Genomic DNA, 27959 nt, shown 5'->3' with positions numbered 1-27959 from the left:
ACATAACAACAGATCCTGAAGAAATCCAAAACACCATCAGATCCTTCTACAAAAGGCTATACTCAACAAAACAGGAGAACCTGGATGAAATGGACAAGTTTCTAGACAGATACCAGGTACCAAAGTTAAATCAAGATCAGGTTAATGATCTAAACAGTCCCATATCCCCTAAAGAAATAGAAGCAGTCATTAATAGTCTCCCAACCAAAAAAAGCCCAGGACCAGATGGGTTTAGTGCAGAGTTCTATCAGACCTTCAAAGAAGATCTAATCCCAGTTCTTCACAAACTATTCCACAAAATAGAAACAGAAGGTACTCTACCCAACTCATTCTATGAAGCCACAATTACTCTATTACCTAAACCACAAAAAGACCCAACAAAGATAGAGAACTTCAGACCAATTTCCCTTATGAATATCGATGCAAAAATCCTCAATAAAGTTCTCGCTAACCGAATCCAAGAACACATCAAGACAATCATCCATCCTGACCAAGTAGGTTTCATCCCAGGGATGCAAGGATGGTTCAATACACGGAAATCCATCAACGTAATCCAGTATATAACCAAACTCAAAGACAAAAACCACATGATCATCTCGTTAGATGCTGAGAAAGCCTTTGACAAAATCCAACACCCATTCATGATAAAAGTCTTGGAAAGATCAGGAATTCAAGGCCCATACCTAATCATGATATAAGCAATCTACAGCAAACCAGTAGCCAACATCAAAGTAAATGGTGAGAAGCTGGAAGAAATCCCACTAAAATCAGGGACTAGACAAGGCTGTCCACTCTCTCCCTACCTATTCAACATTGTACTTGAAGTTCTAGCCATAGCAATTAGACAACAAAAGGAGATCAAGGGGATACAAATTGGAACAGAAGAAGTCAAAATATCACTCTTTGCAGATGATATGATAGTATATATAAGTGACCCTAAAAATTCCACCAGAGAACTCCTAAGCCTGATAAACAGCTTCAATGAAGTAGCTGGATATAAAATTAACTCAAGCAAGTCAATGGCCTTTCTGTACACAAAGGATAAACAGGCTGAGAAAGAAATTAGGGAAACAACACCCTTCTCAATAGTCACAAACAATATAAAATACTTTGGCGTGACTCTAACTAAGGAAGTGAAAGATCTGTATGACAAGAACTTCAAGTCTCTGAAGAAAGAAATTAAAGAAGATCTCAGAAGATGGAAAGATCTCCCATGCTCATGGATTGGCAGGATCAATAGAGTAAGAATGGCTATCTTGCCAAAAGCAATCTACAGATTCAGTGCAATCCCCATCAAAATTCCAACTCAATTCTTCAAGGAACTAGAAAGGGCAATCTGCAAATTCATCTGGAACAACAAAAAACCTAGGATAGCAAAAACTCTTCTCAAGGATAAAAGAACCTCTGGTGGAATCACCATGCCTGACCTAAAGCTGTACTACAGAGCAATTGTGATAAAAACTGCATGGTACTGGTATAACGACAGACAAGTAGACCAATGGAACAGAATTGAAGACCCTGAGATGAACCCACACACCTATGGTCACTTGATCTTTGACAAGGGAGCAAAAACCATCCAGTGGAAAAAAGACAGCATTTTCAATAAATGTTGCTGGCACAACTGGCAGTTATCATGTAGAGGAATGCGAATTGATCCATTCCTATCTCCTTGTACTAAGGTCAAATCTAAGTGGATTAAGGAACTCCACATAAAACCAGAGACACTGAAACTTATAGAGGAGAAAGTAGGAAAAAGCCTTGAAGATATGGGTACAGGGGAAAAATTCCTGAATAGAACAGCAAAGGCTTGTGCTGTAAGATCGAGAATCGATAAATGTGACCTCATAAAGTTGCAAAGCTTCTGCAAGGCAAAAGACACCGTCCATAAGACAAAAAGACCACCAACAGATTGGGAAAGGATCTTTACCTATCCTAAATCAGATAGGGGACTAATATCCAATATATATAAAGAACTCAAGAAGGTGGACTCCAGAAAATCAAATAACCCCATTTAAAAATAGGGCTCAGATTTGAATAAAGAATTCTCACCTGAGGAATACCGAATGGCAGAGAAGCACCTGAAAAAATGTTCAACATCCTTAATCATCAGGGAAATGCAACTCAAAACAACCCTGAGATTCCACCTCACACCAGTCAGAATGGCTAAGATCAAAAATTCAGGTGACAGCAGATGCTGGCGAGGATGTGGAGAAAGAGGAACACTCCTTCATTGTTGGTGGGATTGCAAGCTTGTACAACCACTCTGGAAATCAGTCTGGTGGTTCCTCAGAAAATTGGACATAATACTACCGGAGGATCCAGCAATACCTCTCCTGGGCATATATCCAGAAGATCTTCCAACCGGTAAGAAGGACACATGCTCCACTATGTTCATAGCAGCCTTATTTATAATAGCCAGAAGCTGGAAAGAACCCAGATGTCCCTCAACAGAGGAATGGATACAGAAATTATGGTACATTTACACAATGGAGTACTACTTAGCTATTAAAAGGAATGAATTTATGAAATTCCTAGGCAAATGGATGGACCTGGAGGGCATCATCCTGAGTGAGGTAACACAATCACAAAGGAACTCACACAATATGTATTCACTGATAAGTGGATATTAGCCCAAAAACTTAGGATACCCAAGATATAAGATACAATTTGTTAAACGCATGAAACTCAAGAAGAACAAAGACCAAAGTGTGGACACTGTGCCCCTTCTTAGAATTGGGAACAAAACACCCATGGAAAGAGTTACAGAGATAAAGTTTGGAGCTATGACGAAAGGATGGATCATCTAAAGACTGCCATATCCAGGGATCCATCCCATAATCAGCTTCCAAACACTGACACCATTGCATACACTAGCAAGATTTTGCTGAAAGGACCCAGATATAGCTGTCTCTTGTGAGACAATGTCGGGGCCTAGCAAACTCAGAAGTGGATGCTCACAGTCAGCTATTGGATGGATCACAGGGCCCCCAATGGAGGAGCTAGAGAAATCACCCAAGGAGCTAAAGGGATCTGCAACCCTATAGGTGGAACAACATTATGAACTAACCAGTACCCCAGAGCTCTTGACTCTAGCTGCATATGTATCAAAAGATGGCCTAGTCGGCCATCACTGGAAAGAGAGGCCCATTGGACTTGCAAACTTTATATTCTCCAGTATAGGGGAATGCCAGGGCCAAAAAGTGGGAGTGGGTGGGTAGGGGAGTGGGGGGGGGGGGTTGTGAATTGGAGACTTTTTGGATAGCATTGGAAATGTAAATGAGGAAAATACCTAATTAAAAAAAAGGAAAAAAAAAAAAAAGAAACATACAAATGCCAAGACAGACAGACATACACGCAGGATTCTCATAGAACCTCAAAACCTGAAGCCATTCTATGCATGCAAAGGAACTATAAGGTTAAAAAAGAAAGCCTTCTGGGCAGTGATATCGCACGCCTTTAATCCCAGCACACAGGAGGCAGAGGCAGGTGCATCTCTCAGTTGAGGACAGCCTGGTCTACAGAGTTAGTTACAGGACAGCCAAAACTGTACAGAGAAACCCTGTGTGTGTGTGTGTGTGTGTGTGTGTGTGTGTGTGTATGTGTGTATGTGTGTGTACACGCATGCATGCATGTAATTTGATGAGATCTGACATGTGTGCACACATAAGACCATCAGCACAATCCAAATAATGAGCATACCCACAACCCTACAAAGTTTGTAAAGCCCCTTTAGCCCAGTTCTTTTTTTCTTCCTATTTCTTCTCCCTTTTTCTTGGGGGTGAACCATTGATCTCGTTCTATACTGGAATCTACAGCTATGTACTCCATTCTAGAGGTGGCGGTGTCTACATTTTTTCACTTGCTGTAATTACTTCAGCATCATCCATGTGCTAACATACGCCTGTAACAGCTCCTCCTTTGCCAGGTAGTGTCCTGACGTATGGCTGTCACACTCTTTATGCCCATTCTCCTGCTGATGAAGGTCTCGGTGTCTTTCTAGTTTTGCCTATCATTACGGAGGGCTTTTATGAACATCTGTGTTCAAGTCTTTGCATGGACATGTGCTTTACTTCTTCTGGGGCAAACGGCTCAAACACTGAATGGCTAGATCATGAAGAAGGTGAATGCCTAACTTTTTAGGAACTTGCCAGGCGGTTTTCCAAAGTGAAGTAGAGATTATTCCCTCCCGCTCTGTGCGAAGGCCGCATCGTTTTCTCTCTTGGCTTAGACTACACACTGTTCAAGAAGAAGTCCGGTCATTCTGGAGGATGTTTAGTGATGCTTACTATAGTTTTAACTTGTTGTTCCTCTAATTGATGGTGTTACTGATCATCTTTATATGTGCTTTTTTTTGCCATTGAAAACAAGCTGTTCTTTCCATATCCATGCACAACACATCTGTTCAAGAACGGGTAGGTTGTTCTCTTCACACTGGCAATCGTTTGATTCCCTGTTGTTACTCCCTGCGTATCCACAGTTTAAGTAGTCTCTGACATTCTCTTTACCTGGAGCGTCATCAGACCCTGCAGATGGAGGGTCCAGTTTTCCAAGACTGCGCATTTCCTGGGCCAACTACAAGTCCAGGCTGTCAACTGTGGTTCTGACCTCTAAATACAAAGTAGGAGCTCCCATGATGCCCTTCAGATTCGGTCATTTGCTAGAGTGGCTCACAGAGGTCCAAGAAACAGTTTCTCTATCTGGACCTGCAGCTAGTTACAAAGGAGCCACCTCAGCCATTTCCACCCCGCTGGGTCCCCCCACCACACATGTCCTCCTCGGCTCTTCTCCATTCCTTTGTAATTGTCTGACACTAAGGATCCCACAGTGACATGGTTGGTAAGGGACCCAGATGGGTGCTTAGCTCAACCCTCACCGGAGAAGCCTCCTCTTGCAGTAGTCGAGTAAGCAACAGAGAGATGCACACATGAACCCACAGAGAGGCTGTGATAGCGTGCATCAGACCTGCGCAAGCTCAAGCCAGACATGAGGGAGGGAGGGTAGGCATGAAGCCTCACCTACAGCCAAGAAGTTATTTGATGCACGATAGCTGCTGGAAGGAAGAAAACCAGTCTTCTGCAATGGACTGAATGGGTCTCTGAGCCACACCCAGGGCAGGCCCCACACCCAGAAGGGGAAGATGACCAACACAAGACTCCATGGGTTTTCAGTGGCTTATTTCTTTTTCCTTTTTCTCTTTATTTTTTCTTTTTCTTTTTCTCTTTCGTTCTTTAATTTTTCTTTTTCCTCTTGAGACAGGGTTTTCTCTGTCTATCCCTGCCTGTCCTTGAATGCACTCTATAGAACAGGCTGGCCTCAGACTCAGAGCCGCACCTGCCTCTGCCTCCTGAGTGCGGGCATTAAAGGTATGAGCCTCCACTACCTATCATTTCTTTTTCTTCTTTTCTCTAGAGAGAAAGAACATGATGTTGAGTGGGTAGAGAAGGTGGGGGGAGGATCTGGGAAGAGTTGGGGGATGGGAAATAATATTATAAAACCACACTGTATAACATTCTCAAAGAATAAATAAACAAAGGGAAAACCGTTTAAATGAGCCATGTGGGAGGTGCCAGGGCAAGGGGTGAGGAGGGGGCTTGGTATGCCATCTCCAGTTGTGACAGTCCCAGCTCCTCTGTGTGCGCACCAGCAGAGTGCTCTGGACGTCATCCCTGTGGGCTTCTGTGGCCCCTTCATTAGGAGTACATGGGTGATCAGGACACTGATTGTTAGCGATCTGCTCAGACCCCAGTGCCTTTTCTTGCCGTGAAGATCAGAGGTCAGAGGTCAGAGGCTGAAGGTCTGGAGGAGACTGGAAGCTCCAGCCTGATAATTGTGTGTTTGGTATCCCTGGTGACACTCCCAGTCTGAGGCTAGACAGAAGCCTCCAGTCAGTGGTGATCTTAGTGCACAGAAGGGCCCTTGGGGAATCAGAAAAGGGGGGCTAAGGATACTGCATTTCTTATTATATTCCCACTCATCTGCTCACTGCTAAGGTGTTCAACAATTTTGCCCATTGAAAGATTGTTGGATTTGGGTACTTACATAGTAAGCATCTTTATCACACACACACACACACACACACACACACACACACACACACACACACTGTAAACACTTTCTCTCAATCTCTGATTTGTATTTTTGTTGCCTTAATAGCCTCTTTCAACAAGCAGAAGGGTTCAATTGTTTTGTGAAATCCAGTTTATCACTTTGTCCGTCTATGAATTGGGCTTTTGGCAGTGTACCTGGGAAATTACTGCCTACTAAATGTTACAGGGTTTTTTTTTTTCCTAGAGTTTATAATTTTTATTTTGGTGCTATGATTTGTACAGTGCAAAATATGAACTAGTTTATTTTTGCAGATGTTTTCTTCAGCATAATTTGTTGAAAAGAGTAGCCTTTCTTGAATTTTGTTTGTATTTTTATCAAAGAATAGATGTCCACACATCTGTAGCTCTCCCTCTGGATTTTAAGTTTTGCTCCATTGCTCTTTGGCAGTCTTTACTCATTTATGTAGTTTCACAATATACCTTAAAACGAGGTGATATTAAACTCAATATGGTTTGCACACTTTATAATCCCAGTACTTAGAGGCGGATGCATGTACATCTCTTTGTGTTTGAGGTCATCTTTGTCTAAGTATCAAGTTCTGGGCCAGCAAGGGCTACATAGAAAGATTCTGTCTCAACAACAACAACAACAACAACAACAACAACAACAACAACAACGATGTTGTATTTCTCTAATTTTTTTTCTCAGTTATCTTTACTACCCTAGGTCCTTTGCACCCCTGTGTGGATTTTCTGTCTATTAATTTCTAGAAATCTATAGTTACACCTGGGGAAGTGGACAGTTTTCTAAGCATATCTTCCCACTTATTGTTTAAGTTTACTATTGGTGATCATAGTTTTTTTCATAGAAATGTTTTGGACAAACCAAGGAGCAATCTCTGCAGCCCCTGAGAGTTTTTTAAAAATGTCAATGGATTTTGCTTTTTAAAAATGTCTTATTGACATTTTGGGAAAGATCTACCATCTTTCCCATCTTATGAGACCCATTTCTCCAGGGCATGTGCTTCTGCTCAGCTTTTCTTCTTCTTCCTCCTCTTCTTTCCCTCTTCCATTTTCCCCTTCTCTCCCTTCCTTTCCTCTTTCCTTTCCTTTCCTTTCCTCTTAGTTCTAAGGGGTCTCATAAGATGGGGAAGATGGTAGTGTAGCGGTAGATCTGCCCAATCTAGGTACACAGCATGTATTCATATTAACTGTGTTGTGTTGTCATTGCTGGGGCACATTTGGGTTGGAGATTTACCGCAACACTTCATGTCACCAAGGTTATATTTGTATTTTCTCTATTTGAAGAGATACTGGTGGTCTATAGCTGCTGTTGTGTGATATTCTGTCTTGGTTGAGTACTAAAGGATGCTTCATGTAAGAATTTGAGGAAGTTTTTTTTCCTCCCTTTCAAACTTTTTGGAAGACTCTATCTATAGGATTGGTATTGTTTTCCATAAATGTTTTATAGCATTTACTGGTGAACCCATTTGGACCTGGTAATTTCTTGGGCATGTTTTTGAACTATAAATTTAATCTCATAAGCAGACATAGGGCTATTCAGGTTGTCAGTTTCATCTTGGGTAAGCTTCGTAGTGTGTCCATTTGAATAAGCTACTTAAATTACTTGTACCTCATTGCTCATAGGGCCCTGCGGGATGGCTCAGCATGTCAGGACATGTGCTGCTAAGTCAGACAGGCTATCCTGGAGTTCTATCTCGGAACCACATGGTGGAAGGAAAGAAATAACTCCTGCAAGTTGTCCTCTGACCTCCATACATGAGCCATGCCACAAATATGCACACACACTTGTGTGAGCACACACACGTATTATCTAGAAACAAACAGCCAGAAAATGTTGCTCAGAATATTATTGGATTTTTTAATACCTGTAGAAGTTGTAGCAGTATTTTTATATTGGTAATTTTATTTTCCTTTTTACTTCTGACTAGAGGCTTTTTATTTTAATTTTTTTTTAAAAAATAGCTTTTGGTAGAATTAACTCTCTCTTCCTTCTTTTCTCTCCATTTTTTTTTTTCTTCACAACAATCTCATGTAACCTAAGCTGGCTTTGAACTCATTATCTAGCCAAGGATAATCTTGTATTTTGGATCCTCCTGCCTTGCCTTCCCAAGGGCTAGGATTATAGGCATGCCCTACCATGCCTGGATTTATGCTTTACTAAGAGCTGAATCCAGGGTTTCATATACAGCAGGCAAGCACTCTACCAAATGAACCACATCCCTAGTGCCCCCTTACTCTCTGCTTTGAAGATAGGGTTTTATTTATTCTGAGTCTGGCCCTGAACTCCGAAGCCTCTGGGCCTCTCCATCCCTGGGCTTGATTTAGTGCTGGGCTTCTAGCAGAACCACCATACCCATTTTAACAAGTCCTTTGCATGTATATTTTGTTGTTTGTGAATATACATTTTTACATTTTGGGATTCCTGGAAATGGGATCGGTAAGTTAAAGGGGGGGATAATTAGTTTGTTTTTTTTTTTTTTTGCTAGAGATACCAACTCTTCATGATGTTGTACATCCTGCGTCCTATTTCAGCAGTGCAGAAGGCTGATTCATGCCAGAGAGAGAACAAGGGATACTGAAGCAAAGTCTGTGGTTTGGGGCATACTTGTCAGGGACATTGTAGACATTCTTGTTCCAGATAGTGGTCAGACCTGTGATTTTTAAGGTTACATTGTTATCTTCTTCTTCTTCTTTTTTTAATTTATTTTTTATTAGATATTTTCTTTATATACATTTCAAATGCTATCCCGAAAGTTCCCTATACCTTCCCTCAGCCCTGCTCCCCTACCCACCTACTCCCACTTCTTGGCCCTGACTGTCCTCTGTACTGGGGCATATCAAGTTTGCAATACCAAGGGGTCTCTCTTCCCAATGATGGCCGACTAGGCCATCTTCTGCTACATATGCAGCTAGAGATATGAGCTCTGAGGGTACTGGTTACTTCATATTGTTATTTCACCTATAGGGTTGCAGACCCCTTTAGCTCCTTGGGTGCTTTCTGTAGCTTCTCCATTGGGGGCCCTGTGTTCCATCTTATAGATGACTGTGAGCATCCACTTCTGTATTTGCCAGGCACTGGCATAGACTCATACGAGACAGCTATAACAGGGTCCCTTCAGCAAAATCTTTCTGGCATATGCAATAGTATCTGGGTTTGGTGGCTGATTATGGGATGGATCCCTGGGTGGGGTAGTCTCTGGATAGTCCATCCTTTCATCTTAGCTCCAAACTTTGTAACTCCATTCATGGGTATTTTGTTCCCTATTCTAAGGAGGAATGAAATATCCACCCATTGGTCTTCCCTCTTCTTGATTTTCTTGTGTTTTGCAAATTGTATCTTGGGTGTTCTATGTTTCTGGGCTAATATCCACTTATCAGTGAGTGCATATCTAATGACCTCTTTTGTGATTGGGTTACCTCACTAAGGATAATATCCTCCAGATACATCTATTTGTCCAAGAATTTCATCCATTGTTTTTAATAGCTGAGTAGTACTCCATTGTGTAAATGTACCACATTTTCTGTATCCATTCCTCTGTTGAGGGGCATCTGGGTTCTTTCCAGCTTCTGGCTATTATAAGTAAGGCTGCTATGAACATAGTGGAGCATGTGCTCTTATTACAAGTTGGAACTTCTTCTGGGTATATGCCCAGGAGAGGTATTGCTGGATCCTCTGGTAGTACTATGTCCAGTTTTCTGAGGAACCACCAGACTGATTTCCATAGTGGTTGTACAAGCTTGCAATCCCACCAGCAGTGGAGGAGTTTTCCTCTTTCTCCACATCCTCGCCAGCATCTGCTGTCACCTGAATTTTTGATCTTAGCCATTCTGACTGGTGTGAGGTGGAATCTCGGGTTGTTTGGTTTGCATTTCCCTGATGATTAAGGATGTTGAACATTTTTTCAGGTGCTTCTCAGTCATTCAGTATTCCTCAGTTGAGAATTCTTTGTTTAACTCTGAGCCCTATTTTTTAATGGGGTTATTTGAATTTCTGGAGTCCAGTTTCTTGAGCTCTTTGTATATATTGGATATTAGTCCCCTATCAGATTTAGGATTGGTAAAAATCCTTTTCCAATCTGTTGGTGGCCTTTTTGTCTTATTGACAGTGTCTTTTGCCTTACAGAAGCTTTGCAATTTTATGAGATCCCATTTGTCAATTCTTGATCTTACAGCGCAAGCCATTGCTGTTCTGTTTAGGAATTTTCCCTCTGTGCCCATATCTTCCAGGGCTTTCCCTATTTTCTCCTCTATTAATTTCAGTGCCTCTGGTCTTATGTGGAGTTCTTTGATCCACTTAGACTTGAGCTTTGTACAAGGAGATGAGAATGGATCAATTCACATTCTTCTACATGATAACCGCCAGTTGTGCCAGCACCATTTGTTGAAAATGCTGTCTTTTTTCCACTGGATGGTTTTTGCTCCCTTGTCAAAGGTCAAGTGACCATAGCTGTGTGGATTCATTTCTGGGTCTTCAATTCTATTCCATTGATCTACCTGTCTGTCATTGTACCAGTACCATGCAGTTTTTATCACAATTGCTCTGTAGTACAGCTTAATGTCAGGCATGATGATTCCACCAGAGGTTCTTTTATTGTTGAGAATAGTTTTTGCTATCCTAAGTTTTTTATTTTTCCAGATAAATTTGAAAATTGCCCTTTCTATCTCCGTGAAGAATTGAGTTGGAATTTTGATGGGGATTGCATTGAATCGTTATCTTCTTTTTCTTTTTTCCTTTCCTTTCCTTTCTTCTTCTTCCCTTCCTTCTTTCCTCCTCCCTTCCTCCTTCCCTCTTCCTTCCTTTCTTCCTTTCTTCCTTTCTTCCTGCCTGCCTGCCTGCCTGCCTGCCTGCCTGCCTGCCTTTTCTCCTCCTCCTCCTTCTCCTCCTGATAGGGTCTCACTTGTTTGGCCTAGAACTCACTATGTAGAACAGGCTGGCCTGGTTTGAACCCATAGACATCTACCTATCTCTGCCTCCTGAGTGCAGGAACTAAAGGTGTGCACTAGTCCCTACTCCTGGCACAATATTATTTTAAACACATTCTTTTGATGAGTGTTCATAGTGGGTCCTGGTGGATTTCTGCTTCTTCATATATCTCAGATGCCTTGTTACAATGTGTCTATGTTGCTGGAGGCGAGTTCTCTCTGAGCAGCTGGCAGTGCTGATGGATGTGATGTGACAGACAAATGGATTCCACAGGAAGTGGATCGGTGGGCATAGGAAGAAGGACTGGGGCTCTTTTCCTCATGGTCTTGGTGTTGGGTGCTGTTTTCCCAGCTTTAATCCTGCTGTTTCTGGGCAATGGGTGACCCATTGATATTTGGGTATGGTGGAGTGGATAGGTTTTATGCCTCTGCTATGAGAAGACTTCATTAGGAGATAAGTCAACTTGGGCTGATTACAAAGTCACCCTTAGCCTCCTGATTCAGCCTTCAAATGTCTCGTGGAGTTTCTGCCCCAATGGGAAAGCTTGGTGAATGTCAGCATCTATTGCTTTGCCTGCTTTAAGGGTGATAGAGATGAGAGTTGGAAACCCTTGGAGAGAAGAAGCAGGCCACATTTCCATGTTGAGAAAGTCAGGGTAGTCAAGGCACAAGAGACACCAGGATAGGATCTTAGAGAGGGCAGGCAGGAGGGATGTCCATAGTGATGTGAACTAAGCCCTGAAGTGCAGTGCCCATTGCCCAGACTCTCCTCATTTAGGAAAGGGTCAGGAATGTTTAATGCATGACCCTGGAAACGGCAGATTTGAGCTAAGCTAAGCGGGTGGGTGGGGCTCCAGGGACACATCCCTGGTGTGCTTAGGGAGCACTCTTGTTCACCCTTTAAGCCCTGCCTGGGGCTTGTGCTCATCACTCCAGCCCTGTAAGGATGGTCCAAAATGGATGTTTCTTTCAAGCAGAGATATGGACAGAGCCTAGGCAACATTAGGAAGAATTATCTGTGCAAAATTTCTTATGCATTAATTTTCCTCACTATAACTGCCTTGGCATGTCTCTGATTCTAGTTCAGGTTTAATAGTTCAAGAACTACTCAATGCCCAGTCTTGGTGCAGAATTTCTAGTGCTTGTCATTATCTGTCTGTCAATGTGAAGGCCATTAATGACCCATTGTGGTGACATACAATGGGAGCGAGGTGCAGAGGAGCTCTTTCAATGGGACTGATAGCTCGAGTAGAGCCTCCTGAGTGCCCATCCCATTTTGTCTGGCTTGGGTGGGGCTGTGGACAGGTGATGAGCAGCCAGCAGCATTTGGGTCCTTCATCTATGGTCTCTGATCCTGTTACCTGGATGGAAGCAGATGTTCCTGCCTCCCTATGTGCTCCCTCCCATTCCTCTGTTTCCCCCAGCTTCTTAGATGATTCAACATGAGTGGGTATAAGGGACGGAAGATCAGGATGGGAATGATTCCTGGTGAGTGGGTTATGACTATTCAATGCTTAGTCTTGGTGACAAATTCCCAACCCTTATTATTATCTGCCTATCAATGGGAAGGCTATTAATGACCATGGTGGTGACATGGTCTTTACTTTCTACCTCCGGGATGCTTCGGGGGAACTTTCCCCTCAATGGACTTGAACTTCCACCATTTGAATCTGGTTGGAGCAAGAGGGAATCTCTTAGCCCTTTTCTGCTGCACTTTCTTCTGTTTCCATACCATTTCTATGTCACTTTGTCTTCCCAGTACTTCCTGGTTCAGGCATTGTCAGAGATATTCAGACTTAGCTGCAAACTAGAACCATGTTCAAAGCGAGGTATTTGTGTGTAATCTGCTGGCCACCTAAACATCAGGCGCATCATGGAAGTTTTCCATGGGAGCAGTTTACCCAGCAAGCTTGCAAATTTCTATATGATTGAGCCAGTCACCCCTGTGCTTTCATATAGGCAGTGTGTGGGAACTGGAACTGCAGGTCTAGACCACAGTGCTGTAGTTTTCACAGGGGCTCTGTGACTGGGGGTTGCGGGGTAGCTGTGACATTGGTTGTCAGGGATGACTGGTCCCCATCTTGTTTCCTGCCTCCGATTTTCTCTTCTTTAAACCCACCGTAGGCTTAGTCTTCAAGGTTGGTTTCCTTGACAGTAGCTGCGGCTCCATCCTTTTCTTCCTCCTTCTCCCTCTGTCTTTCCCCCACACAGGCCTTTGAGTTATGTGCTTCCTGTTCTAATGAGATAAACACCACCAGTCTCACAGGGATCTGCTCTTTCCTCTATAACTGCAACTTGCAGGGAGAGATGTGTTGGTCCTAGAAAGGGGACCTGGTGCCTGTCAGCTTGTCAGACAGTACGAGGAACCAGGGGTAAAGAGCCCCAGGGGAATGCTGTGGGGTTCATCTACTTGTTGAGACAAGGTGGATTCAAAGAGAAATTAAAAGGGAAGTATGTTTCCATCCTGGTGGTTGAAGAGTGGAGCAATGGTATGGACACTGGGTCCAAGACTCATCAGTGTCAACTAGCTTGTGATGGTCAGCAGCTGCCACATGTCCAGTCTTCACAGTGTCAGAGAGAATCTTCCCAAACATCTGTTACCTTCCTCCATATTCCCCTGAGGCAGGCATTTCTGGTGACCTGCTCTTACAGGAGGGAGGCAAGTTCTGACGGGGGTTGTGGTGTTTCCTAACACTCATGCATGTGAGGTTTTTCTGTGCACATCAGGACTTCTCCAAGCTAGAAAGTAAAGCCAACTTGTCTTCTGGACATCCCAACCATTGTCAAGCTTAGCTCCCCAGGAGAGTGGACTTACAGCTAATGGCCTCCGTGCCATTAACCCGCAAGGCAGTGGCCAGAGAGTAGGGAGCACATAGCACCATGACATGTGTGGACGTTTTCAAATTTTGCCTCCTTAAATCCTTTGAGAGTGCCAGTCAGGAGCCACTTCTTCTCACTTACAAACCTTGGTGCAGGTTGGAAATTTCAGGAGTTAGCAGGGGACCGAACAAGAAGAGACCCTCATGGCACAGAGATGGCCACACAGATGTTGGTGGCCTCAACACTGAGTCCAGAGCCGACCTTCCAGAGTCTTTTCTAGATGGCGTACCAAACAAGAACGTTTCTTTCCTTGTGGTTCTGGGAACTGAAGCCAGGATCCTGTATGTGCCTGGTATGACTCTACCACTGAGCCACATCCTAGCCCTTCTTGAGTGGTTTGTGTCTGGGTGATTCGAGTACCCTGGAGCCAGAACCATCAGGGCCAGTGGTTATTTCCTTCTTGTATTTCTGAGTCTTGTTTAATTCTGGTTGAGTTTATGTGATGCTTCCTAGATGTGCTTGTCAAATATGGTGTGCTAGGTATGAGGATGCCATCAAGGGTGTGATTCCTGCCATGATAGCTCTTTCAAAACCAGTGGGGGAGACACTAATATGCAGGCAATTGGTTAATTACCTTGGGGGAAATACAAGGAATTAGGATCCTACAGGAAAGGCCATTAAACCAGTCTTGGTACATCAGAGAACACAGGCAAGCAGCTAGTAGATGCTGCTCAGGCCTCCAGAGGGTCTCACTCGGCATTAAAACAATCTCTAAAGCTCCTAAAACACAGATGTTGCATTTTCTTAAAGGCCTACTCTCTTCAGAGCAAAGGTCTGGTATGAATTTTGGGCTCTGGAATTTCTGAGTTCTCCAGGTATTTGCTGTTTCACTGGATTACAGAGTCACTAGCCCATAACGAGTGGTGGCCATTGGGGCTTGTTTTGTGATACAGAGGAGTGAGCCAGTATCTGGGTCCTTGCTAAGATCCCCAGAGACCTTCCCCAGAAGTAGCTTGAGCGTCTGGATGGGATCCAGAGTGAATGCATCTCTTCAGGAATGACAGGACCAGAGATAACATCTTCCTCAAGTGGGTCACGAGGGGAACATGGAGCTATTTCTGGGGATGCTTTCTCTCAGAGAGAGGCCACAGCTGCCCCGCTTCTCCACGGCCAGGGAGCTCAAGGTTACTTATGGTTCATGGAGCCTTCCAGCCACCTGGCACAGGCTGATCCTTAGGCCTTCCAACTCCAACCTGAATATAGCCTGCGACTCGATGGGGCAGAGATATGAATCTCCAATATATTACCACCCTGCAAACCATGGGAGCAGGTGTGACACTAAAGTGGTACTTAGCTTGCAAAGTTACATGAGAATTTTGGACCCTTGACTAAATGGCTGCCTCTGCTTTGGACCCAACCCAGCAAATGAGTAAAGATGACAAATGAGTCTATGGAAACTGCTCTCCCACTTAACTTTAATTTTATGGTGGTGGTGGTAGTAGTGTGTATAGGTGTGTGTGTGTGTGTGTGCGTGTGTGTGTGTGTATTTGTATGTATGTATGTATGTATGTATGTATGTATGCATGCATGCATGTGTATGTGTACAAGTGTGCTTACTCATGCATGCATGTGTAAGTCAGACATTGCCTTAGGTGATCTTCCCTATCCCTGCCTCTTCACCTTATTTTTTGAGACAGAGTTGCTTAGTGAATGTAGAACTTGATATTTTGGCTCTACTGGCTGCCAGCAAGTCCCTGGGATCCATCTGTCTTCACTTCTCCTCCCTAGCACTTGGGGTTAGAGACATGTGCCTTCTAGTGCTGGGAATTGAGCTCCGGTCCTCATGCTAGTGTAGCAAGTGTTCTACCCACTGAGCCTCTTTCCTCCCCCCCCCCACCTCTCGTGTGTGTGTGTGTGTGTGTGTGTGTGTGTGTGTGTGTGTGTGTGGTGCTTGGCATTGCAATGGAACTGGTGGTGTTAGAAGCCAAATGTAGCTAGGAACTGCTTTGGGGGAACTGCTTTCGGGATGCTTACCCATCCCAAGGGCTTCTGAACAGAATTTCACCCTACAGACTTCTGGATTTCTCTGTATGAGGCCTGGCATGTGGGCCAGGAAGTCTAGGAACACAGAGCATGCAAGTGGGTGTCCGGGGATGGCCATGCCTCCACGAGTTGCCTAGGTCATCTTCTGGCCTCTGTGAATGGCCTGATGCCGACAGTAGTGGGAGACCACTATAAGGAGATCTGGCTCTTTTGATTGTTGTGTCTCTGAAGTGCTTTTAGCCGAGGCTATCTCTCAGGTAGGCTCACCGACTTCTATGGTCCCTCTTTGAAGAGAGCCTGCCTAATCAGGCCCTGGTCAGAGGGACAGTCACTTCAGGACCACTGGTGGTAAGGTAGACTCTTGACAAGCTCCTTTTGGGTCTGAAGGTCCTCAGGCATCCCTTGCAGGCCAGGTGGTATGTTTTTGCTCAGGCTGGTGATTGTAGGGGTGTTTACTGTAAGCTGCACCCCTGTTCCCAGAAGTAACCACTCTGATGCTTTATTGTATAAATAAATTCAGAGGCAAATAGCTTTGGCTTGTTTTCTAACTAGCTCATATCTTAATATCCCATTTATTCTAATTTAAGTTCTGTGGTGTGGCTGGTTACCTCCGCTCAGCTCTCATGCGTCTGGACTCTTTCTTGTGCCAGGGAAAAATCCTCCTGGGCTTGGCTCTATCCCAGAATCCTTTTTTGCCTACCGGATGTCCCACCTTCTACTCTACCCTTTCATATAGGCCATAGGACTTTGTTGTTGTTGTTGTTGTTGTTCTTCTTATTGACAGGCGATGTACCCATATAGTCCACAAGAGATTCTCTGTAGGTGGTGGCTCTGCCTGGCAATGAGCCTGCTGAAAAGTGCGATGGTATAGGTACTAGAGGTCACGATAGATATGCCTTGGCTCTCCTGTGGCCCAGCGGTGTGACACTAACAAACCCCTTCACCCTCTGTGCTCTAGTTGTCTCTCACTGTGTCTGACAAAGCTGGGCAGAGGAAGCTGTGATGTCCATTCTGGGGTGTAATCTTTCATCTTTACGTTGTGTCTGTCTGCAGGCCTCGCTCCGGGCCAGTTGTACACATACCCTGCCCGCTGCTGGCGCAAGAAGCGACGATTGCACCCACCAGAGGACCCGAAACTACGACTCCTGGAAATCAAACCTGGTGAGTGCCCTGTGAGTGCTGTGTCCACACAGTGAGTTCCTTGGCCTGAGGTTGCAGCTCTATAGACAGAAGAGTGTTTGTCAAGTATGTGCAAGGCCTTGAGTCCAACCCCTATACGCTAAGAAAAAGTAAAACAAAATAATAAAACAAACAGAAATCCCTCAAAAGGGCAAGGTTCTGGCAGAAGAACAGTGCCCATGTGGTATACAGAAATGTGCAGGTACTCACTCTGTGTGTAAATATTTCCAAACTTCTCTAGGCTTTGGGATCTTGTGCCACCTCATCTCCCTTGTTACCCTTGAGAAACAAAGCTAGCAGTAGTAGAGGCCAGGCCTCAGTGATCTCCCTCCGTACCAGAGCCCAATACACAGTTTGGTTCAGGTCTTCCCTCCCTTGTAACATCAACAAAGACACTTTGACCCAGGAATGCTTTCTCAAAGAGTCAGGAGTCCTTTGGGGACTACCTCATATACCCCCATATTGCTTTTTGGAATGAAAAGGCTATCTCATTAAATCTGGACCTTGCTTTGGGGCTGTGTGAGTCAGGTTGTAAAACGCACCCCTGGGGTGCAGGCATCTTTACCTTGATTCATCTGTAACTTCAGATACTCGGGCTGTCTGTCTTCACATCCATGTCTGGGTTGCAGAGTGGAGGCAAATTGTCATATCACCACAGACCCCTGCTCAGTACGTGGGGTCCTTAGTTCTTGTGGGCCCACTTAATGTTCGGATGCTCTCTTCTGCTTTGGACTTCACCCAGTGCATGGGTAAAAATGACCAGTGAAATGTCAAATGAGTGACTGGCTTTTTAGCCACAGAACTGTCCTCAGTGTGATCAGGGCTGGAGGCCAGCACAAGTACTGTTATCCCAGCATGCACCAGTCCAGGGTTGTTGGGAGCTCTTTGGCATTTTTGTTCAGTGCTTGTATTTTCTGTTTGAACTGCAGTTGTGTGTGTGGCGCTTTTCCATGTCTATCTTTGTTCTAAGTACGCTTCAGGTACCTAATAGACACCCGTGGCTAATGGAGGGGCATCTGTCAGTGTGGTTCTAGGACCACACAGAAGGTACGACCCCCAGACAGCAGTGGTGGCATCTGGAGTCAACATGGCCTTGGGGCCAGCTGGGTAGTGTAGTGAGTTCTAGGTCAGGCTGGTCTATATGGAACCCTAGCTAAACAAACAGACAAACCAACCAACCCAGACCAACAACAAAAATGAAAGATGGCATTGGGTGAGTGATGCACACCTTTAATTTCAGCACTCTGGACACAGTCAGGCGGATCTCTGTGAGTTCGAGGCTATCATGATCCACATAGCAAGTTCTAGGACAGCCAGGGATACATAGTGAGACCCTCTCTAAGAAGAAAGAAAAGAAAGAGAATAATAGTCTGTTGATGTCATAAAATCAAATACATCTAGCATAAAAGAACCTAAGGCATCATTAACCCCAGGTCCTTACTTTATCACAGTCCAGCCAGGTTAAGAAACTCGTTCAAAACCACACAGGAATTCCTATGGACCCAGCCCGGAATCCAAATTTATTGAGCTCCTACTCAGGAACTTTCTCTGCTGCTACATGCTGCAGATAGGTCTCTTTAGACATTTACTTAATGACTATAAAATTAATATATGTATCGAATATTCAAATACACCAAGAGATAGTTTCAATTCCTTCAGTTGTGTTACAAGCTCAAACCTAATTAGCTTAGACAAAAAATGGGGAGTTGGATACACAGAACAGTAAATCTTGGGTGCCCAGAACTGTCCTGGGGGCTGGATGTCTTCCGGCGTGTGCGACATGCTCTTTTAATGGAGAACTCCCAGACTCAGCACCTAGCAGGACAGTCCTCTTCTCCAGCTGTGGCAGAGAAACCCTAGGGAGAACTGAATAGCTGGCTGGGTTCATGTCTGCCCCACAAATTCTTGTCATCCAGGGGCCTGAGTCACCACCTTCCTCAGCAGTGGCTTCGATTAGCACAGTGCTTAGCATAGCCCTTTCCAAAGTTTTTCCCCCACTCAGCAGATGCCTGCTTCTACCTGGAGCTGGGGCTTGGGGCTGTGGCTGGGGCTGGAAAGGAACAGTGCTTTAAGCTTATTTCATAGGTGAGAGCGGTCAGCCTGTGGATAGAGTCAAGGGTGTTTACTGTGTGGATCAGGTGTCCAAGGAGCCCTGGACTGCTGCTCGTGGGACTGAGGCAGAAGTGATTTTTGAGGGTTTGATCTGTCTGTCTGCGGATATTCACGTTAGCTATCCTGGCCTTCCAGTATTTGCTTCCTGTCTGTGGCTGGGTGGGAGCAGCTGTGTTTCTAGGTGCTGGAGACCTGCCTCCATCCTTGGCTTGCCATGATGGCTGAGGGTGAAGGCAGGGCTGGTGGGTTTTGGTAGCAGTTCCCTCCAGCACTCAGTGGCTGTATCTGAGACTCCTGAAAAGACTCCTAGAGTCTCTACTTCAATCATGAGGCAGAGGTGGCTGTACCAACTTTAGGGAGAAAAGCCCAGACCAAAGATGCTCAGGGTTCTAGAGCAGGATCTATTCTGGAGAGAACAGTCGTGGCTCTGTGGGTGAGTGTGGACTCTTACAGATGTCCTTATCCCCCAGTGGCTGCAGCAGCAATGTCTTGGGAGGCCTGTTCTTCCAGTCAGAGCTCAGGTGCTGAGGCACAGTAAACAGCTGAGGTTGGGAATCAGGAACGTTAGAGCTGTATGTGCTTCTCAGAGACACTTGGTCCTTCTTTGGAAAACCAGACCTATGAAATCCATGAAACCAGACACCCAAACCCCTAAGCCTTTGGCCAAGGGCCAGTTATTTCCCAGCCTTTTCTGAGTCTGTACTGCCTGGTATTCAGAATACCTCTGCAAGTGGTGAGAACAGATGCCCAGGGATAGCCTTGGCCCCAGATCTCTAGCCTTACCCTGGTACCTGGAAGCAGTCAGGATGAAATATCATCCAAGCAGCATGCCATGGTCATCCTGGAGATGACACAGGATGGCACTGGGACTTGTGTGTGTGTGTGTGTTGTATGTGTATGAGTGTACATGTGAGTCTGTGTTCGTGTGGTTGTCCATCTATGCAGAAGCCAGAGGTCAAGCCTGAGTGCCAATCCTCAGGAACCGTCCCCCTTGTTTTATAAGACAGGGTGTCCCTTGGCCTTGAGCTTGCTGATTCAGCTGGTCTGGCTGCCCAGTGAGCCCCAAGAATTCTTTCTCTGCCTTGTCAGTATTGGGATTACATGGACATGAAATGGTGCCTAGCTTTTAAATTTTACTTCTTTCTTTCTTTCTTTCTTTCTTTCTTTCTTTCTTTCTTTCTTTCTTTCTTTCTTTCTTTCTCTTTCTTTCTTTCTTTCTTTCTTTCTTAAATTAGATATTTTCTTTATTTACATTTCAAATGTTATCCCCTTTCCTGGTTTCCCCTCTGAAAACCCCCCTATCCCATCCTCTCTCCCCCTGCTCACCAACCAACCCACTCCTGCTTCTCTGTCCTGGCATTCCCCTACACTGGGGCATTGAGCCTTCTCAGGACCAAGGGCCTCTCTTTTCATTGATGTCCAACAAGGCCATCCTCTGCTACATATGCAGCTGGAATCATGGGTCCCTCCATGTGTACTCTTTGGTTGGTGGCTTAGTCCCTGGGAGCTCTGGGGGTACTGGTTGGTTCATATTGTTGTCCTCCTATGGGGCTGCAAGCTCCTTCATCTCCTTTAGTCCTTTCTCTAGCTCCTCCATTGGGGACTTTGTGCTCAGTCCAATGGTTGGCTGAGAGCATCCACCTCGTATTTGTCAGGCACTGGCAGAGCCTCTCAGAAGACAGCTATATCAGGCTCCTGTCAGCAAACTCTTTTTGGCATCCACAATAGTGTCTGGGTTTGGTGATTGTATATGGAATGGATCCCCAGGTGGGACAGTCTCTGGATGGTCACTTCTTCAGTCTCTGCTCCACACTTTGTCTCTGTATCGCCTTCCATGGGTATTTTGTTCCCCCTTCTAAGAAGGACTGAAGCACCCACACTTTGGTCTTCCTTCTTCTTGAGCTTCATTTCTGAGCTTCTGGGCTAATATCCACTTATCAATGAGTGTATACCATGTGTGTTCTTTTGTGATTGGGTTACCTCACTCAGGATGATATTTTCTAGTTCTATCCATTTGCCTAAGAATTTCATGAATTCATTGTTTTTAATAGTGGAGTAGTACTCTATTGTATAAATGTACTACATTTTCTGTATCCATTCCTCTGTTGAGGGACATCTGGGTTCTTTCCAGCTTCTGGCTATTACAAATAAGGCTGCTATGAACATAGTGGAGCATGTGTCCTCAGATTTTACTTAGTTCTAAATATAGATTCTGTGAATTGAACTCAGGTCCTCATGCTTGCATGAAAGTGCTTTAATGACTGAGCTATCTCCCCATTCTAACACATGATCCAGTTTCAAGAATATACCTTCAACCTCAGTGAGCACACAGGCACCTTTGGGCAAAAGTCATAGGTGACCATCTCTGGCTGGATTCTCACAAAAGGATGCCATTTCTGGTGGGTTGGGGAATGCAGCCCCTCTCCAGTGCCCACATGAGGGTGGTGCAGCCTGCTTATTTCTTAGTGTCTCTGCCTTCATCATTTATAAGATACAGTTTCTACTTAAGGGATCTCTTCTCTTTTCTGGGAGTATGTCCTCTCTAAACAGATTTGGGCAATATTTTTAAATGGTAATTTCTTAATTTTATTCCATTTGATTTGGGCTCTAAGAGAGCTCAGAGTTTTGATTGATACCACTGAGTGTTTGACTCAGGAGAATCACTGAAGGAGTCTCTGGAGAACTTGTTATAAATTCCTATTAGGTCAGCTTTGTGTGTATGTATGTATGTATGTATGTATGTATGTATATGTTTGTGTACATCTGTGCATGCACGTGTGTGTGAATGCGTGTATGTGTATGTTTGTGTATGTATACATGTATGTGTGTGCATGTGTGTATGTATACATATACATGTGTGTATGTATTATGTTTATATGTGGGTGTATATATGAGTGAACATGTGTGTGTATAAATGTGTATATGTGTGTAAATATGTGTATATGTATACATGTATGTGTGTGCACATGTGTGTGTACATGTGCATGGGCCTGCCACAGTGAGGAAAACAGAGAGAGACAAGGAGGGATATGGTCCCTTCTGTCTATGACAGTGGAGAGTAGTCTTATTAGCCCCTTTAGTATTTAAAAAGTACTGGCTGGCTCAGACCTGAGAAGATAACTCAACCTAAAGAAATAGATGCCCATGAACATACAAGAAGCCTAAAGAATTCCAAATAGTTTGGACCAGAAAAGAAATTCCTCTCATCACATAATAATCAAAACACCAAATGCACAAAACAAAGAAAGAATATTAAAAGCAGTAAGGGAAAAAGGTCAAGTAACATATAAAGGCAGACCTATCAGAATTACACCTGACTTCTCCCCAGAGGCTATGAAAGCCAGTAGAAGATCCTGGGCAGATGTCATTCAGACCCTAAGAAAGCATAAATGCCAGCCCAGGCTACTATACCCAGCAAAACTCTCAATTACCGCAGATGGAGAAACCAAGGTATTCACAGTGAATTTATTTATTTATTTATTTATTTATTTATTTTTTGGTTTTTTTTTCGAGACAGGGTTTCTCTGTGTAGCCCTGGCTGTCCTGGCACTCACTTTGTAGACCAGGCTGGCCTCGAACTCAGAAATCCACCTGCCTCTGCCTCCCGAGTGCTGGGACTAAAGGCGTGCGCCACCACGCCCGGCTCACAGTGAATTTATGTTGGAGACAACCAACCCACCTTTTCACACTTCTGGGGTGGGCGTTCCTGGACATGTCCTAAGAATTAGGTGATGTTCAAGCTTCTTAGGCTCACTGTTGACAGCATCCTGGAGTGTCTCGTCTGTCCGTGGGAGAAGGGACCCTGGTCTGTGTGAACTCAGTGTTGCTGCTTGGGGCTTAATTGCCCCATGTCATGAGTAGCCTCCATGCCAGATCTTCCAGAGAAGAGCACGATGCCCACCTGCAGCTCGTCTTCCTGTCTCCCTTGAGCTCCCCAGAGACCCTCATGGGCTAGGTGCACAATAGCTCTTCCTGTGTCTGGACTGAGGTTGGTAGGTTGTCAGGGAACTAGGTCTGGGCACAGGGAGGGAGGCTGTGTTTGGCAGTCTAGAGATCCCCTGAAGAAGGTTCTGGCATGGCTTCCTTGCACTTCTGGAAGGACAGAGGTCATCTTCTATGAGGAGACTCCCAGAGTGGGGAGAAAACGAGCCTCATCCTTGTCTGGCTGTCACTAAGTCCTTTGCTCTTGGACAGAGTTATGGCCGGATGGAGGGGCTCCTCGGTCTGGTTGTTTTCATTCTACCTCTGTCACTGTGACCATGTCATCCCTCCTATATTTATTTCTTGTTGGGAAGACAAATGTGTGTTGTGGGAAGAATTCTTTGGAGTCTCAGAGTATCCATATTGTCCCTGGACCTCTGTGTTTCTCAAGCCCCCACCCCCACCTCCAATTTATCATGAGTAAAGGTCTCACAGTCTCCCACCTGCCTGGTGTCTGAAGGACAACCCACACTGTTTCTCTCAGCTGAGTTACAGTTGAGGACAGTAGTCTCTGTAGCTTGCACTTCCTACAGCAGGAAATCTGGGGCTAGTGAGGAGCCTTCTCCTGGTCACTCCTCCAAGAACAGAGCTCTATGCTTGAGAGGGAGGGTGTCCGCAGATGAGAAAGCTGTGACGCAGGGGCAGGTAGTAGGCAAAAGCTATTTCATTCAAGAAGGAACCTCTAGCCTTCCCTCCCTCCCTTCCTTCCTCCCTCCCTTCCTTCCCTCTCTTCCTCCTCTACCTCTTCCTCTTTCTTTCTTTCTTTCTTTCTTTCTTTCTTTCTTTCTTTCTTTCTTTCTTTCTTTCTTTCTTTTTTCCTTCCTTCCTTCCTTCCTTCTTTCTTTCTTTCTTTCTTTCTTTCTTTCTTTCTTTCTTTCTTTCTTTCTTTCTTTCTTTTTTTCCTTCTTTCTTTCTTTCTTTCTTTCTTTCTTTCTTTCTTTCTTTCTTTCTTTCTTTCTTTCTTTCTTTCTTTCTTTCTTTCTTTCTTTCTTTCTTTCTTGACAAGGTGTCTTAGTCAGGGTTTCTATTCCTGCACAAACATCATGACCAAGAAGCAAGTTGGGGAGGAAAGGGTTTATTCAGCTTACACTTCCATACTGCTGTTCATCACCAAAGGAAGTCAGGACTGGAACTCAAGCGGGGCAGGAAGTAGGAGCTGATGCAGAGGCCATGGAGGGATGTCACTTACTGGCTTGCTTCCCCTGGCTTGCTCAGCTTGCTTTCTTATAGAACCCAAGACTATCAGGCCAGGTATGGCACCACTCACAAGGGGCCCTCCCTCCTTGATCACTAATTGAGAAAATGCCTTACAGCTGGATCTCCTGGAGGCATTTCCCCAACTGAAACTCCTTTCTCTGTGATAACTCCAGCCTGTGTCAAGTTGACACACAAAACCAGCCAGCACACAAGGTCTCACTATGAAGCTCTGGCTGTCTTGGAACTCACTATGTAGACCAGGCTGGACTCAAACTTATACAGATCCACCTGCCTCTGCCTCCAGAGTGCTGGGACTTACGGTGCACAACACTAAACTTCTTTTTATTTGGATGTGTGTGTGTGGGAATTATTCCTTAATATCTCTCTGGATTAAATGCTTGATTAATTGAGCATCTTTCAACTCCAGACCTTTGGTCCCTGTGGCCCTGGGAAGATATAGAGCTATATCTTCATATTAGAGAATGGGAAACTGTGGTGTGGATTAGGAAGTTAATTTCTCAAGAGTGTCGGTGGTGAAGCCAAGGGCTACTATAGGGAGCAGGTCAGGACTGGCACTGTTCTCTGTAGGACCTGATGCACACACTTATCCAGGTGCTTGAAAATGGAGAGCTTTAGACATCGGAATCTTTTCTGCTCCCCTGGAACCTGAGGCCTTGCCAGCACCCCTGGCCTGAATCACTCAGGCAGCATCAGGCTCTTTGCCCTTCCTGCAGAATCCCAAGGGTAGCAGGAGGGAAGGCTGCCAGAAATGGCTTCTGGTTCCTTCTCCTCGGTTTCTTGTTCTGGGCAGCCTTTCAATGACTAGGGATGAATGACCAGGCAGGGTATACTTCCTTCCTTCCTCTGGCTGCTGGGGGGACTGACAGGAGGGTGGGAGACTGTAGCTCAGGATGCCCCAAAGCAGAGAAAGTCATAAGCTAGCCAACAAACCAGGGACAAAGACCCTCAGAGGGGCGCCCCCAAGGGAAAGGTTCAGGAGGAGGTCTGAGCCTACCCAGGGTGCCTGCTGCGCGGAACTGCCAGAACTCTACAGATGGGAGCAGGCAGTGGCCAACTTCCTCAGCTCCTGCAAATCCTGCATCTTAATTAGTTCCCTACTGTTTTTGTCCATGGCCCACATTTTAATAGTCTCTAGGCTTCTTCCACCATTTGCCCTCTGATGCTTGATGTGATTTCTCTTCTCTCCAAGACAGTCCTCCCGCCCCCACCAACACCCTCCCGTCCAGGAACAGCTTAAGGAACGCTGATGTGCCAGGCATGTAGGTTGAGATTGATGGGGCTGTCTGCGGCGGGCTCCTGTGCCCCCCAGCCATCCCCCTGTGCCAGGCGCACTCCTTAGATGGATGAGTCGGGTGGGGGTGGGCACAAGGGAGGGCAGTGGAGAAGAGACAAGTAAAGCCTTGAGCTAGGTGTGAGCCAGCATGACCTTCTGCTGGGCCTGCTATGGATGCCGCTGTGTCCTTCCGAGGGAGAAGGATGCTGGCTCCCACCCCCCATCTGTCAGTGTTTATCTGCCTCTGTGTGTGTGTGTGTGTGTGTGGGGGGGGGGGGTGTTTCTGGGCTTGATATGGCCAGGAGAATGGATGCCTTCAAGTGCATCCGGGGAAATGACCTGTCATTTATCTCTTTCCTGCAATGTCAGAGCCTGCAGCCATCTATCCTAGATGCCCGCATTGGCCGCCTCTTCTGCTCCTGGTGGCTCCTGGGAGGAAGGTAGCTAGCTGGGCAGGCCTTCAGCCTTCTTCATGCTGCAACTGCCGGTGCCCTGGCACCTGCTCCCTGGCTTCCTGAAGTCTCGGGTGGCAGAACTGGAGTCAATAGAACTTAGGGGCTGTTTTGGCACTGCTTGTGTTCCTGACAAAGGACCAAGGCCTGGAGCTAGAAGAGGGCAGAGTAGCCGCATGGCTGCCGCAGCTTCCAAGGCTTCATTTTGTAGATGGGCCAGAGGGTCCCATGTTTAGAGCAGGGGCGCGAAGCCTGAGAATCACTTAAGTCTGCTCTTGCATACTTTCCTCCCACCTCGGTCTTCTCACGGACAGGCACAGCGCAGGGACCCATCTTCTTCATCTGCATCCCTAGAAGCCGGCACAAGGCCTGGGACATGGTACATGAATGATAACGATTTGTTAAATGAAGCTGGGAGAACACACTGAGTTCTCCTATGTACTTTCACGGATGAGGGAAGTTGAGAGATGGAGATGCCTTGGCCCAGAGCTGTGCTTCCTGTCCAGCTCTGTCATTGTCCTGGGCCTATATGTAGTCATAGGTTATAGACCCCTTTCCTAGCCTCATAATCTACTGGAGAAAAGAAAACACTGAATAGATAGATACCACAAGGCCTGGATCCAAGTTCAGATCCCTCAATCACTAGCTTTGGAAGCTTGGGTGGTTACCTGGGAGACCAGACCCTGATTCTTCACATACAAAATGTGGGTAATGGTAGATTTTTTTTTTTTTTTCTTTTTTGGGGCTGTTCTAAAGGCCATGCGGTGTGGAGGCAGGGTGAGGAGGCACAGAAATGTTGCCTCCCCAGACGCTGTGGAATGGGCTCAGGGGACCTCCACAAAGGCTGCGTGCGACACTCCTCAGTATCAGCGAGGAGATTATTACAGACAGCTTGCTGCACTGCAGGGAAATTGTGTGCTGTCTGGTCTGGAGCCAGGAACACATTATATCTCTGAGTCCCCCCCCCCCCCCCCCAAAGCCTCATTCTAGCATCTTCTATGTTGAGGAGAGTTCTTGGAACCTGGTTGTGGGACCCACTGTCTGCTTTTACTATAGCTGTTGTCCTGTGATACACAGGGGCGTAGAGCTGCAATGTGCTGTGCTAGGCAGGCCCATATGCCTGAAGCTCATCTTCTGCCCTTGGTGGAAGCTGCTCTTCTTTCTTTTGGAGAACCATGCCTCTGTGGACTTGCCCAGATAAGAATTCACACCTTGGTGCTCCTAGCATCGGGCATCTGTCCTTGGCATAGATTTGTCACATATAGAAAGAAGCCCCCTTGCTTGGGGACCGGGGCACTCATTCCTGCCCAGTGTACTCTGGGGTCTGACAAGGAGAGGCTAAGCTCTCTGAGGAAAGAGCTTTGCCCCTATTCTGCCAGCTTCCTCCCAGCACAGGCTTATCCTGGGGTTCTGTAAGTAGTGCAAAACCTCCTCTGTGGTCTCCCCATTTCTGTGTTTACTGTCCTTCAGAGTGACCCTGTTACTCTATAGGCACTGCCCTGCCTCTCTCTGCTCAAAGCCTCCTGTGGCTTGTCATCACACCCAGGTTGGAAGCTGGTATTCTTGCTGCCACCTACACAGCACTTCAATATTCCTGCAACTCTGTGAGCTGACCTCCTGCAAGCCCCCAACTCACTGTGTGTGTTCCAGGCAAATGGCAGCTTCAGGGCAGATGTACTAATAGCTCCCTGGTGCCTGTGACATTTTTGCATGGCTACCCAAACAGGCCTCTTCTCACTCCTCTTCCAGGCTCTTGCTTTCCTGGCCATATTTAAAAGTACCTAGCACCTTCCTAATGCCCCCATATGGCAGCTTCCCTGCCATGTTCTGTTCTTTCTCCAAAGCATCAATTACAAGATGCCAGATCATAGACCTCAGTACAGTCAT

At 45.6% G+C, this 27959-nt stretch overlaps 1 protein-coding gene across 2 annotated transcripts in view; it reads left to right on the top strand.

Moving 5' to 3' along the window:
• The window catches only part of Dpf3 (double PHD fingers 3), a 278116-nt gene that overhangs the window by 126286 nt on the left and 123871 nt on the right, over positions 1 to 27959 (top strand). For both annotated transcript variants that reach the window (XR_015045240.1, XM_021178797.3), the window contains exon 3: positions 16911 to 17018. Coding sequence is in view for 1 of the 2 variants with exons in the window: in XM_021178797.3 (XP_021034456.1) it covers positions 16911 to 17018 (108 nt within the window). In the remaining variant the exon portion in view is untranslated. The remainder of the gene's footprint in view (positions 1 to 16910; positions 17019 to 27959) is intronic.

Source organism: Mus caroli, unplaced genomic scaffold, assembly GCF_978045245.1.
Source record: "Mus caroli unplaced genomic scaffold, Mus_caroli_1 scaffold_14, whole genome shotgun sequence".
In the NCBI taxonomy this organism is placed as follows: Eukaryota; Metazoa; Chordata; class Mammalia; order Rodentia; family Muridae; genus Mus; species Mus caroli.
This window is presented reverse-complemented; position numbering and strand designations above follow the sequence as displayed.